The 14,521-nt window shown below is 34.4% G+C and overlaps 1 protein-coding gene across 16 annotated transcripts in view; it reads right to left on the minus strand.

Moving 5' to 3' along the window:
* The window catches only part of PPHLN1 (periphilin 1), a 168,884-nt gene that overhangs the window by 67,941 nt on the left and 86,422 nt on the right, over positions 1–14,521 (minus strand). For 9 of the 16 annotated variants that reach the window (XM_055085684.1, XM_055085680.1, XM_055085683.1 and 6 more), the window contains 2 exons: positions 8,524–8,664; positions 3,089–3,139 (listed from right to left, as the gene is read on the minus strand). In XM_055085684.1, the coding sequence (XP_054941659.1) occupies positions 3,089–3,139; positions 8,524–8,664 (192 nt within the window). Of the gene's footprint in view, positions 1–168; positions 196–3,088; positions 3,140–8,523; positions 8,665–14,521 lie in introns of those variants that run through there. The other 7 variants (XM_028491446.2, XM_007106047.4, XM_024122723.2 and 4 more) reach the window with 2 other exon arrangements.

Here is a 14,521-nt window from a genome sequence, read left to right on the forward strand (position 1 = left end):
TGCGGCCTCTCCCGTTGCGGAGCACAGGCTCCGGACGCGCAGGCCCAGCGGCCATGGCTCACGGGCCCCGCCGCTCCGCGGCACGTGGGATCCTCCCAGACCGGGGCGCGAACCCGGTTCCCCTGCATCGGCAGGCGGACGCGCAACCACTGCGCCACCAGGGAAGCCCCCTAAGTGCAACTTTTAAAACACCATCTATAAATGAATTGAGAATATCAATTAACTCACACTGTAGTCAGCAAATGAGTGTATATAACAGACAAGTTTGTTATCTCCTTGCACAATACTTGAATTAAACAACAGTTAAGAGAAGACACCAGATGTTATAGGAGGGATCACATCTTAAAAATAAGGGATGACAGGTGAAGGGGGATATATGGGAACAATTTATGTTTTAGGAATGGGGAGGGAAAGCAGGGAATTCTAAGGAGAAGGAAACATTAATCTTTTATGGTACTTCTTATGTCTGGAAAAATAGATAAGGACCAGTGAGATAAAAAAGCAAGCCAAATGGAAAATGTGAAAGGAAAATTACAAAGCCCCCCAAAATAAATAAAATATTTCATAGTAAAATTATTTTCACATTTTATTTTGAACAAATAAAGGGAAAATCCCCCAAAATAAAAACAGAAGTAAAAGGACAAGAGGTAAACAGCCCAAATCTTCACACTGATGAGAAAATGGGCTCTCAAAGTTAAACTTATACAGGAAACTTGCTATAAAATATTCCTAAGAGGTAATCTGAAATTAGTCAATCTTCCAAGGTTGCAAAGAAACAGGCAAAGTAATACTCAACACAACCATAACCACTTGTATAGTGATTTCCAATATATAAAGGGCTTTCACATACAAGAGTTTGTTAATTCTGCAGGAAAACATGCAACTAATCCCATTTAACAAATGAGGAAAAGGCTCTGAGAAGTTAAAGCACTAAATGGAAGCATCCAGCAATTTCTATGCCACACTACTTAGAAATGTTCCCAATGTGAAGTACTGAGACTAAATAAAATTGTTAACTTACAAAAGGGGAACTGAATAGCAAGTGACAGTAATTTGGAACCATTAGAGAAAATCCTTACCTAACACTGGTTAACAAGAAGCAAAGAAGGGAAGTGAGAGAAGGAAGCTCATGCATGGGCTTACGCCATAGGGAATACCTGTATTGGGTACTTTTGTTTAAATGATGACATTCCCAGGGATAATGTCCAGGATGGCCTCATCTCTTCTGGTACTTGCAACATTTTAAGTATGGTTTTTATAAGGCTTGGTATCTGTATTGTCCAAATTTTATATTTTATGTAAAAATAGTATCTTAACAGAGTCATCAATCTCCATATTTATGGATTTATATCAGGTATAAATAACTTACTTTTAATTAAACGTAAAAGCTGAGACACTTGGTTTTAACATTTCAAATATGATACAAATTACCTTCTGAGACAGCTTCCAGATGAAACTCCCTTAAAGTGAAAACTTTACACTTATGTTTCAGCAACAAGTGTCTATAGTAAGAGCATGAACAGAATCTGACTGATAAACTGTAACTTTCAAAAACTCTGAAATTTAGCCAAAATAAATGATTTATTTTCAATGTGTTTTGGGAATAAGAGATTTTTCAGAGGTAAATCTTATGTGAGTATATTTTACTAAATCTATATATGTAAGGTCCGAATAAGTGGTTGGTAATAATGGACTGTTAAATACAGTAGGGTAGACTTGATGTCTAGACAAGATAGTGGTAAGAGCTGCACTTTTAAAAAGTTCGTTACTTGCTCTGATAAAAAGAAAAAACAAAGAATGTTTCTATCATGTAGGACTAGTATAAAATGCTTAGATCATGCATATACAATGATAGAGTTGCCACTACTTTGGAAACAATTTCATTTTAACCCATCATGTATGACTCTTTTCCATGTCCGCAACTCTAGTTAACATTTCAGGAAGATGGTTCATTTGATTAATTTTCAAGCCTTTTCTCTGTAAAAGTAAAACAAAAATATCTATTTTATATTGAGGGAGAAAGAGCAAGACCCAGTGAGAGGACTGGGAAGAATCAGCTATATAGTTAGACGGTGACTGAAACTAGACACTCGAAGAAAAGAAGAGGGCCACAGGCAGAATGGTGACTAAACGGAACATCTTGTCTACTGATGAAAACACTTTCTGCACAATTCATTAGCTCAACAAGCACTAATTAATTACTGACTGATGCATAGCAATGATAAATATTTTGAGTTTTTAAAAAGCATTTTAATGTAAGTACACTGTGTCCTCATTAAGAGGTTTAAAAAAAGAATCAACACCTAAACATTCTATAGTTAAATCTGAAATTAGCTTCTTTATGTACACATATAATAGTGTGTACAGAAGAAGCAATATTTAGCTTTTAATTTTTAATATGATTTAGATTAGGAAAAGACCTAAGATTATTCAGCCTTTTTTATTTTGAGGAAGAAAATGAAGAAAAGCCAGTGAGCAGCCCATACGGTCACAAAATGGTTAACATGTAGAATTCAAATTAAAATAAAAATCACATATTAAGTAGATTGATCTAGACTTACAGTAAAACTGTATTAACCTATAAGACTGATGACCTAGACAGGCAACAAAATGATTTCTGAAGTAACTTGATTTTTATTAACTAGAGTTAGGAAAGTGGCCCCAACACGGCTAAGAAATAAAATTTCCTCAATATAACAAGGCTGGCATAGCTATGATTGACTATAAAAAATAATGTCTTTACCAAAACAAATGCATATTCATTCAGTTTAAGTCTTTGGAAGTTAAAAGAAGGCAAGAAGAAAAATACACAATCCCCCCTATCAAGAGTCTCTGAGTAGTCTGTTTTAGAACATTAGATTGGCACCCTCTCTGGATCTAAAATGATTCCTGTCTATATTTTAATTATAAATTATCAGATAAATATAGTAATCAACCATTCTGTTAATAGAGAGACTTACTTGCAGGTAGAAATATCAGCTTTTTCATAAAACAGCTTTACGTTATTAGGATAGTGTCCTGAAATAGCCAAAGAGGTCTTAAAAATGAATTTGTCTTCATGGTACTTGTTCTTTTTTGAATTACTCACCAAATAAGAAGAAAGAAGAGATGGACGTTCCCCCTTACAAATGATGACTTTCTGCGATTTGAAGAGCATCATGAGTAATGCATTTAAAGAATATTATCAGGTACATCCCCGCAATTAGATTGGCTTAGATTTTATTAATTGCATCTACTAACGTAACTTTTAAGAAAGGCTGATAAAGACTGGTACAAGCAAGAAATTCAGACTCTCTACAAACTCACATATTACAGTTATGCTCAAACTTGGCATGCCATTAGAACCATGAGAGGTAAACAGGGACTCTGGTGATCTCCTATGCAGTTATTAAAACCTGCACAGCACTTCACAAAACAAAAACACAGGCATTTGACACCCACAGTATTAAAGCAACTCCACAGCCCCAAACTGTATATTTTAAATGTAATATTTTATTTTAAAAATACATATATATACATTTTTTTAACATGGAGAAATCAGAGGACCTATATTTTGAAACACGGTTCCCAAGGGATTATAAATGTCTATTAATAGGGGACTAGTTATATATACTGATACAGAATGGTCACTAAGACATTGAACAGGGTACAGAGTGTACTGTATTTAAAGAAAAAGCATGGAGACACACACACCAACCTTTATCTCCACTCATCTGAATCAAATATGCTCCAGATGTGTGTGTGTGTATATGTATTTATGTATGTATACATACATACATAAATACTATATATAAGCTCTGTGTATACACATATACATGTATATATACACATATATACACATACACATATATACAGTATATCTACACACTAGGGAAAGAAACTGGGCAGCTAAGAATTATAGGTGAGAAGGAAACTTGTTTTCTCTGCATAATCTCTTGTGCCTTTTGAATTTTATCCTTGTGTATTTTATCACTTAAAACACAGCTTTCAATGGATGGGCTGGAGGATATTTTAACATAATAGAAAAGACTTTCATAAATATTTGTTATGGGTGATATTTACAAAGTGCTACAACTGTTACAACTTATCCAACTGAATAGTTAAGATCTATGCATTTTATTGCATGTTAATTATACCACAATTAAAAAACAGTACAAAAGTCTCTTAATTTACATAAAAGGTGATAATAGTTTTCAACCTTTCAGCACATTAGAAAGTATAGAAGAACTTAAGAAAAAATAGTCACCTCCTTCCAACTCCTTGTTACTCCAAATATGGTACATAGACTAGTAAAATCAGCATCACCTGGGAGAATGTCAAACATTCCAATCTCAAGCCCCATCCCAGATCTACTGAATCAAAATCTGTATTTTAACAAGATCCCCCAGTGATTTACACCCACATTAAAGGCTGAGAAGCTCTGATAACTAACTTACCAGAATATTTATGGCAGATATCTAACAAGCTCTACTTTTTAAAAGCCCTACAGATGTACAACAAAAGCAGAGAATTACAATATAAGCACGGTGCCTTGAGAGTGAAGAGATGAAAGGTTCTTTTTTTTAAGACTAGTTGGCAGAGCAAAAGATACTAATAAACTTCAGTTACTCACCAACTATCCTTACAGTTGCTTCACTAGGAACCGGCTTCTCTACAACTTCTTGTGTCTTTAGGAGGATTTTAGCCACCCTGACACTTAGTCATATGATCTGCTTGGCCAACCATGCATATGCATATTTTTTTGTCTGTGTATGTATACATATACATATGTGTGTGTGTGTGTGTGTGTGTGTGTGTGTGTGTGTGTGTGTGTGTACCCCAGATCTACTCATATTATCTGATTCCATCTGAAGAAAGAGGAAGATAGAAGAATCGAAGCCAGATCTTGCCAGTGGGGAATTACAAGAAGACTTAAATATCATTAGATGCCAGGACCCCAAGAAAACAGAGGATCTCCCTGACAGGCTATGTCTAAGCACAATTTTATCATAGTATGAGGGATTTTGCGAATCTTAAATAAGAGAATTCCAAAGAGTTAAAGTAAATATTGCTTTATCCCTCAAGGTGCAACAGAGGGAAGAAGGGTATGTAATAATGGAGGATTTCAATTTGCGTCGTTCATTCAAAGTAACAATTTGTTAAAAGCCAAGATTCCTCACTGGTAAAATACCAAGGAGTAGGATGCACTTTCAAATCAAATAGTTCAGTAGTAGTAGGTATGTGAGGACTTGAGGGATATATCACGATCAAGGGGCTAATGCCAAATACCTGAACCAGAATATGAATCACCTATATATTTTTTTGGAATTTTAGAATTTTATTTATTTTTTATACAGTAGGTTCTTATTAGTTATCCATTTTATACATATTACTGTATATATGTCAAACCCAATCTCCCAATTCATCACCTATATTTTTGTGGATTAAGTCTCTCTAGGAATTACCATAATGACAGAAGAAATTCTGAAGTTTGCCTCTCTAAGCTCAGAAGCCAAAAAGCCTAGGAAAATATTCCAGTATTTGAATGTAAAAGGTGGCTCAAATTGGGTAAGAGGGGATAATCTGGGGAAATAGGGGGAAAAGATATACCACAGGATCCAAAGCATAAAGAGGATAAATGTGCTGTAGCAAGAGAATGAATCATATCCACTAAAAGATATTTACGTAAAAGTGAGATGTTTCAAATGATCTCTAGCAACATAATATTCAGAGATGCAATCTGATGTCTTCTGGTTCAAGGATTTTAGACCAGTAGTTCTCCACCATATACAACTATAAGCTGGTAGCTTTTTCAAAAGGCACCTGTACCTCTACCCTACCGAATTCTTATATGCCCAGGAATGAGGTGGCAATAATATGGCAAAGAACATGAATCTGCTCTTATTGAAGTGATTCTGATACAATCTCTATCCATATGCGTGCCCTTAAACATCGAATAAGCCACATTTGTAGGCCCTCTGAATTAAACCAAATTTTGGCCTGAAGATTTAGTTTATTACATATTGTAATACTGCCTCAAGTTAATGACTTTCTTTGGATTCAAGGGCTGAAGGACCTAATTTATATAAACCCTCAAAAAATTACATGTGGAAATTTATAAGATATCTGAACATATTGTACTTGACATAACAGGGAGAAAAAGCAACTTGGCTATAACACCAATATTTACATTCCTACATTATTCTAAGTTTGATTTGTTGGCCTCATCTATGCAGGCCCTTTTTTGGGGGGCTATTATTCATTTTTTAAATCATGCAATATTTCAAGCATATGGAAAAATATAAATTACTAGACAGCTGTATAACTAACTACCATCTAGCTTTCTCAAACCTTTATAATATTCCTATCCATCTGGTATTTAATCTCTAAAAATAAAATGTGCAAATGTTGGAGTGAAATCCCCTTAAACCTAATTTTTTCGTTTTCAAAAATCACTGTAACATTAAGACATGATTTATAAAATAATTATATGTCATTATTTACTAGCTTTGTGACATTTTGAGGAATTTTGGTTTGATTTTCTTGTCAATATATGAAAACCAAAGTACCCTAGCAAGAACACAGTAGTTACATTCCAATATTTAACATCATTAAGTTCTTTATTTTATAATGGTTTTACTTCTCTAGTACATCAGAATACAGTAATGACCTTTTAGAGTTATTTTTCTTTCTTTAGTTCATCTGTCCTTGTTCAATATACTTCAGTATCAGATTTTTCATGTGTTTGAACAATGGGCAGATGACAACAAGAGATACAGTCATACTTACAGATCAAACATATATGGGTGTCTGTACAGTATACAAACACTGGTTTCATACTAAATAATTTTATGTGTGTGCTGCTAAGCTAGGCTCTACCTCTGACTGGTAACCCACCTTTTCAAGATCAAATACATCAACTATGACTAATAACAAGAGGAGACAGTACAAATATTAATAAAAAACAACCCAAAATACTCCCTCCCAATAGGGGAGTCAGTCAAGTTTTTCTACCAATTATATTCTTAAGAAAACCTCTCCTTTAAAGAACTGCAATTTAGGTGAAAAAGAAAAATAACATTAAATAATTCATTCACTTAACAATCACTTATCAAGCACTTACTAAGTGCTGGGCCTAAGCACTCTGTTAAGTGGTTAAGACACACTCTGATTTCAAGTGACTCAGTGACTATCCATACAACACATATTTCTTGTGAGCCCACTACATGTCAATCACTATTCTGGGTAACGAAGATAAAGCAGTAAACAAAACAAAGTCCTTGCTCTCATGAAGCTTCCATATGGAAGGGAGACAAGCAAACATATGTCAAATGGTAGGGAAAAAAAAAAAGCTACAAAGAAAAATAAGTCAGAGTAAAAAGACAGTAATTTTATATAGGGCAATGATATTCATATTCATACTGGAAGATACACCTAGTGAGCAAACCATTTACTTACTCCCATTTAATTGATAGCTTGAAAGGCACCAATCTGCCTTTCACATCACCAAATTAAACTGGATTTTCTCAGTCACCGTTTTCCTATATAAGCTGCACAATCACATCTAGGATTTAAATAAGATCTTCTACTTAACCAAGGGAAATAGATTTTAATTGATGTGGAAATGGACAGCACCTTGAGAAAAGGTTTAATTTTGTTCTTAATTTCCAATAGTTTTTAGAAGATTATATAACAATATAATGACATTTACTCAAGGCACTAGAGAGTAACAACATCAAAAACAAACAGCTATACAACATGTCACATTTTATAAAGCCCTTTCACATTTCATTTACTTCATTTAATTCTCATAAAGTGATAATACCCTATAAAGCAGGTAATATTTCCATACTGAAACACTTTCAACTTTTCTATGCATAATGAGCATATGCGAGGAGGATTAAAGAGGAAATGATGGCTACTTTCTAAATCTTAGGTAACACAAAGCCTCTAGGCTTATTGTATTCCAAAATTACATTTCACACTGTATTAAGATACAGATAGAAGGTTTTGTCCTATAACTATTCCTTAAGCAATCTAATCAATCTATTAAAAACAAGATCCTGACTTTTCAAAATGACATCATTAAAATTAGATTTAAATACCTATCCTTTATTTTTTCTTTAATATTTGAAAAATACTTAAAAGTATAATGAAAACCATCAAGAAACATCTGTAATCCCAGTATTCAAAACTAACATTTGCTATCATATTGGTATATTTAATATTTTTCAACCCATCTCTAAGTTTAATAGTTCTTTAATTGCTCCACACTAACTAGAATATTAATATTCTCTAAAATAGAAGCTTGCTTTTTATTAAAAAAAGGAAAAAAAAGTAAGCAGGGGTAGAGGACCAAACTGATAAAAATTACTGTGAAATCAAATCAAACACATTTTAGAATTTTTTACATTGTAATTTCAGGGTCACAAATGGAAAAAGACAAAATGAAATATATTTATTCAATTAAATATTTACTGTAACTACTGTGTACAAAGTGACAGGAACAAAAGATTTTGTACTTTAAGCAGACTGGATTCTTACCTGTTCAATCTCTTTGGTTTTTGAGGCTATTGCTTTAGAGCGACTGGTTAGCTGACTGTCTTCGAATAATTCTATGCCATCTGTTGCATTTGGCTCAGGTTCTTCTGGCTGGTCAATGAACAATGGTGCCGTGGATCCCGCCTTTACAAAGAATTAGAAATCTTTTATTACTTTCTTAAAGGGCATACAGCATTTTAGATGACTGAATATAAGCACCAACTGGCAGATCATCTCAAGAGAAAGTGCTAAATTTAACCTGTCTTAAGAAAAGAAACACTTACAATCTTGCTATGCATAATGAACATATGTGAGGAGGATTAAAGAGGAAATGATGGCTACTTTTTAAATCTTAGGTAAGACAAAGCCTCTAGGTTTATTCCATTCCAAAATTATATTTAACACTATATTAAGACAGAGCTAGAAGGTTTTGTCCTGTAACTATTCCTTAAGCAATCTATTTAAGAAGCACAGAAGAAAAAAGTCCAACTGGAAGTGAGAAGTGTGAACACGCATAAGCTAATATATTACACAGGAACACAAAAAAGGACTCTACTTTCAGAAGTTAAAAATACCTTGCCTCCTGTAGCCTAAGAATTTATTGAAATATCTGAAAAGAAAACAACTCTAAACAGCAATAATTATTACTTCAACAATACTGCAACAGTTCATTAATGAGGAAATGATCCCATAAAAAGCCCAAGGCCGATTATTTTACTTTCTAAAAATACTTTTGATGAAAAGAGGAAAACTAAATAAATGAGGGAAAACTATTATTTAACTACAATGCATTAGTTTACTCAAAAATTTATTCTATGATAAATGCCAAGCACTGTTCAAGTAACACTAGATATATCAATGAACAGAATAGACAAAAGTTCTTGCCTTCATGGAGTCTGCAGTAAGCAGTAACTTGGAAAGAGTAAAGTTTGAGCTAATATATTTCACTGTTGTATATTTTAGTTGGGTGGGAGGTGAAGGAGGAAATAAGAAAACTGTACTTATCACAAGTTTATCAAAAAACTTACGGTTTTTGTGATTGAAGTAGCAGCAAACAGCAGTAGGTTTACAGAAGTCACAAGATATATATTAATTAGTGGTATTTTTCACCGGTAAGAGCAGTGGCATTCCAACATCTAATGTGTTGTATACTGCCACAACCTCTTTAGAGAGTAATTTGGCAATATTTATCAAAATGTACCACATATCCCTTTCACCAAGCACCTTCACCTGTAGGAACTTAATCTACAGATACACACATGAGCAACAAATGCTAAGATATGGCTGCCATTAATGGCAAATGATTGAAAACAACCTAAATGTCCATCAAATAAATTATGCACTATCTAGAACCATGGAATACTAAGAAATCATTTAAAAGAATAAGAACAGTCTAAATATATTGCATAATGTATCCTAATTTTTCTCCTGGCAAGTCCTGAAGGTCATTCCCCATAAATATACTGCCAGTTGTGTCAAAAACAAAAGGGAAGAGGGAAGCATGGGTGTATATACCTTTATGCATATATATATGAATACACTATCTCTGGAAGGATATTACCTATGGGGAAAAAAATGATAAAAGAGGATGTCTCAATAGGGATAACTTAGAAGACACTGTACCTATTCCAATGCCTTTTGAATTTCTGACATGTGCATGCATAATCTACTTTTTTAAAAAACCTGGTTTTTATAACTCTGAGTTATATATCTTAAGGGATTTAAATTGAAAGTATATGAATCATTTAAGGGGAGAGGATTCTGGGAAGACAGCAGAGTAGGAAGCACTAGCAATCTGTCTCCCAACCTACACAAAAAACTACACTGGCATAATGTCTGATTTAACTATTGTGGAACTCTGAACTCTGTTGAAGCCTTGTCCCTTCCGAGGAAGACATGGGTGGTAAAACTGAGGTTAAATTCAGCTCTTAGCACAGTAGCAGCTGCCCATCTCCCACCCCTACACACCTGGCAGGAAGCTGTGTACATGTTCCTAGAGCAGCTTACACATTGCTTATGGGAGTCAGATTGGGGAAAAAGTACCCTATCCTTCAAATATCAGGGAACTGTGCTCTGATCACTGATTGCTGCTTCTGATCAGAGGGGCAGACAAACAGGCGAACAGCCATAATTATTATACCTCCCCCGATTGTTACAAGCCCCTCTTATTCTGGCTGAAGTGACTTCCAGGGGATATAAAAGGACCAGTACCCTCCCCGCTTCATTTTTCACATCTTCCTCTTTCGGGAGCCAGACATTAAAGATAAGAATGTTAAAAAAAAAAAAACAAACTGTATACATGGGGGAAGTTAGAAAGTAAATGGGCACAACAAGGGAAAGGCTCAGAAAGAACAGAGAAGACTCTGTTTACACCTCAGACTGATCCTCAATATAGAAACATCCAACAATAAAAAACAAAAACAATAACAACAACAAACCCAGCAAGCCCAGGGGAACAGGGGGAATCTGACTTACAGAGTTATCACATTATTAGATTCAAATGCCCAGTGTTCAACAAAAAAATCACAAATCATACAAAGAAACAGCAAAGTATTGCTCATTCAAAGAAAAAAATGAATCAACAGAAACTGCTCCTGAAAAAGACCTAATGGCAGATCTACTGGATGAAAAAACTTTAAAATAACCGTCTCTAAGATGCACAAAGAACTAAAGAAAGATGTGGGAAAAGCCAAGAGAGCAATGTGTGAACAAAATGGAAATATCAATAAAGAAATAAAAAACGCAAAAGGAAACCAAAAAGAAATTTCATAGTTAATAAGACCAATAATTACAATAAAAAATTCACTAGAGGGATTCAAAGGCAGAAGAAAGAATCAGTGAACTTGAAAAATAGGACAAGGAAATAGGAAATTATTGTCTGAAGGACAGAAAGAAAAAAGATTGAAAAAAAGTGAACAGAACCTAAGGGATATGTGGAGCACCATTAAGTGGACCAATATACACTTAATATATACATCCTTCTGGGAATCTCAGAAGGAGGAGAGAGAGAAAGGGGCAGAGAAGATACTTGAATGAATAATGGCTGAAAACTCCCAAATCTGATGAAAGACATGAATATAAACATCCAAGAAGCTCAATAAAACCCAAGATGAACTCAAAGAAGCTCAAAAGACACATTATAATCAAACTTTAAAGATAAAGACAAAGGGAGAATCTTGAAAGCAGCAAGAAATAATCATCATCAATACACGGGGTCTTCAACTAAGATTAAGCAGATTTCTCATCAGAAACTTTGGAGGCCAGAAGACAGTGGACTGATATGTTCAAAGTGTTAAAAGAAAAAACTGCCAACAAAGACTGCTATATCCACCAAAACTGTCCTTCATAAGTGAGGGAGAAATTAAGACATTCCCAGATAAACAAAAGCTGAGGAAGTTCATGATACTAGATCTGTCATGCAAGAAATGCTTAAGGGAGCCCTGCAAGGTGAAATGAAAGGACACTAGATGGTACCTCAAAGGTATGGAGGAATAAGGAGCTCAATAAAGTTAAATGCATAGTTAAAACAGCTAGTATTACTGTAAATAGTCTGAAACTGCACTTTTTATTTGCAACATGATTTAGGAGACTATGACATTTAAAGAAAAAAATTATTAGTGTAAAAACTAGTATCACTGCAATGTTGGTTTATAACTCCAAGTCTTATTTTCTAGATAATTTAATATGCTAATGCATTTAAAATTATTATTAGTTTATGGTTTGGGGCGGCACGCATGTATAATGATGTAATTGTGGAACATCAACAAATGAGGAGGTAGAGACAGAGCTGTAAAGGAGTACAGGCTTTGTATGTTATTGCAGGTAAGCTGGTATAAATTTAAATTAGTGTTACAATTTTAGGATGTTAAATGTCATCTCCATTGTACCCACAAAGAAGACAGCTATAAAATATACACAAAAGGAAACAAGGGCTTCCCTGGTGGCACAGTGGTTGAGAGTCCGCCTGCCGATGCAAGGCACACGGGTTCGTGCCCCGGTCTGGGAAGATCCCACATGGCACGGAGCGGCTAGGCCCGTGAGCCATGGCCTCTGAGCCTGTGCGTCCGGAGCCTGTGCTCCGCAACGAGAGACGCCACAACAGTGAGAGGCCCGCGTACCACAAAAAAAAACAAAACTTGTATATAAATTGTCATAAAAAGCTACAGGGCATATAGAAAACAAATAGCACGATGACAGGAGTAAATCCCTCCTCAGTAATTACTTTTAAGTGTAAATGGTTTAAATTCTCCAGTCCAAAGATAGATATTGGAAGAATGAATAAAAACCAACAATATGTTATCTACAAGAGATTCACTTGAGACCCGAAGACACAAACAGGTGGAAAGTAAAAGGATGGAAAAAAGATATTCCATGCACAGAGTAACCAAAAGACAGCAAGAGTGGCTATAATAATATCAGACAGATAAACTTTAAATAAAAAAAGGTTACAAGAGACAAGGACATTATGTATTAATAAAAGTTTCAATAAAGCAAGAAGATATAACAATTACAAACATTTACACACCTAATGACAAACTATAAAAATATATGAAACAAAAACTGACAAAATTGAAGGAAGAAATAAACAGTTTCACAATAATCAGTAAGGAAATAAGTAAGATAAGTAAGGGAATAGTGGGCTTAAGCAACACAATACACTAACTACATCTAACAAACATACACAGAACAATCCACCAAACTTCAACAGAGTACACATTCTTCTCAAGTGCACATGGAACATTCCCCTGTATTGGGGCACATGTTAAGTCTCAATAGATTTAAAAAGAAAAATCTGGAAAATTCACAAAATTCTGGAAATTAATGCACTTTTAAACAAACAAAGAAGAAATCACAAGGGAAAGTAAGAAATACTTAGAGATGAGTGAAAATGAAAACACAACATACCAATGAACAGAAAACAAAATGCAGTACACACACACACTGCTATACTTAAAATAAATAACCAACAAGGACTTACTGTAAAAAATTTTTAAAAAAAGAATGTACTCCTAGCCCATCCGAAAACCCCAATCAATTTCCCAAAATAGCACTAAAGTATCTTTTAAACCTATTTAAAAATCCACTAAGGAATTCTAAATAATATAAAGCATTTAATACACACACACACACACACACACACACACACACACAAAATATAGTACACACATACACAATGGAATATTACTCAGCCTTTTAAAAGAAAAAGGAAATTCTATAATATGCTACCACATGGATGAACCTTGAAGACACTATGCATAATGAAATAAGCTAGTCACAAAAGACAAATACTATATGATTCCACTTAAGTACTTAAAGTAATCAAAGTCATAATCAAAGAAAGCATAACAGTGGTTGCCAGGGACTGAGGGAGGGGGAGAATAAACTGATAAATTTGCTTTGGAGAGTTGTTGTTTAATTGGTGTAGAGTTTCAGTTCTACAGGTGAAAAGAGTTAAGGGGACAGAGGGTGGTGATGTGCATAATAATGTGAGTGTATTGAATACCACTGAACTATACACTTAAAATGGTTAAGATGAGCCTTAAATGACACAAAGGTCAGATAGATTTAATTGATATTTATAGGACATTCCATCCAAAAACAGCAGATTACACTTTCTTCTCAGGTGCGCATAGAACATTCTCCATCATAGATCACATCTTGGGTCACAAATCAAGCCTCAGTAAAATTAAGAAAACTGAAATCATATCAAGCATCTTATCTGACCACAACGCTATGAGGTTAGAAATCAATTACAAGGAAAAAAAAACATAAAAAATACAAACACAAGGAGGCTAAACAATACGTTACTAAATAACCAAGAGATCACTGAAGAAATCAAAGAGGAAATCAAAAACTACCTAGAGACAAATGAAAATGAAAACATGACAATCCAAAACCTACAGGATGCAGCAAAAGCAGTTCTAAGAGGGAAGTTTATAGCAATACAAGCCTACCTCCAGAAACAAGAAAAATCTCAAATAAACAATCTAAACTTACACCT

The sequence above is a fragment of the Physeter macrocephalus genome, chromosome 6 (assembly GCF_002837175.3).
Source record: "Physeter macrocephalus isolate SW-GA chromosome 6, ASM283717v5, whole genome shotgun sequence".
NCBI classification, from domain to species: Eukaryota; Metazoa; Chordata; class Mammalia; order Artiodactyla; family Physeteridae; genus Physeter; species Physeter macrocephalus.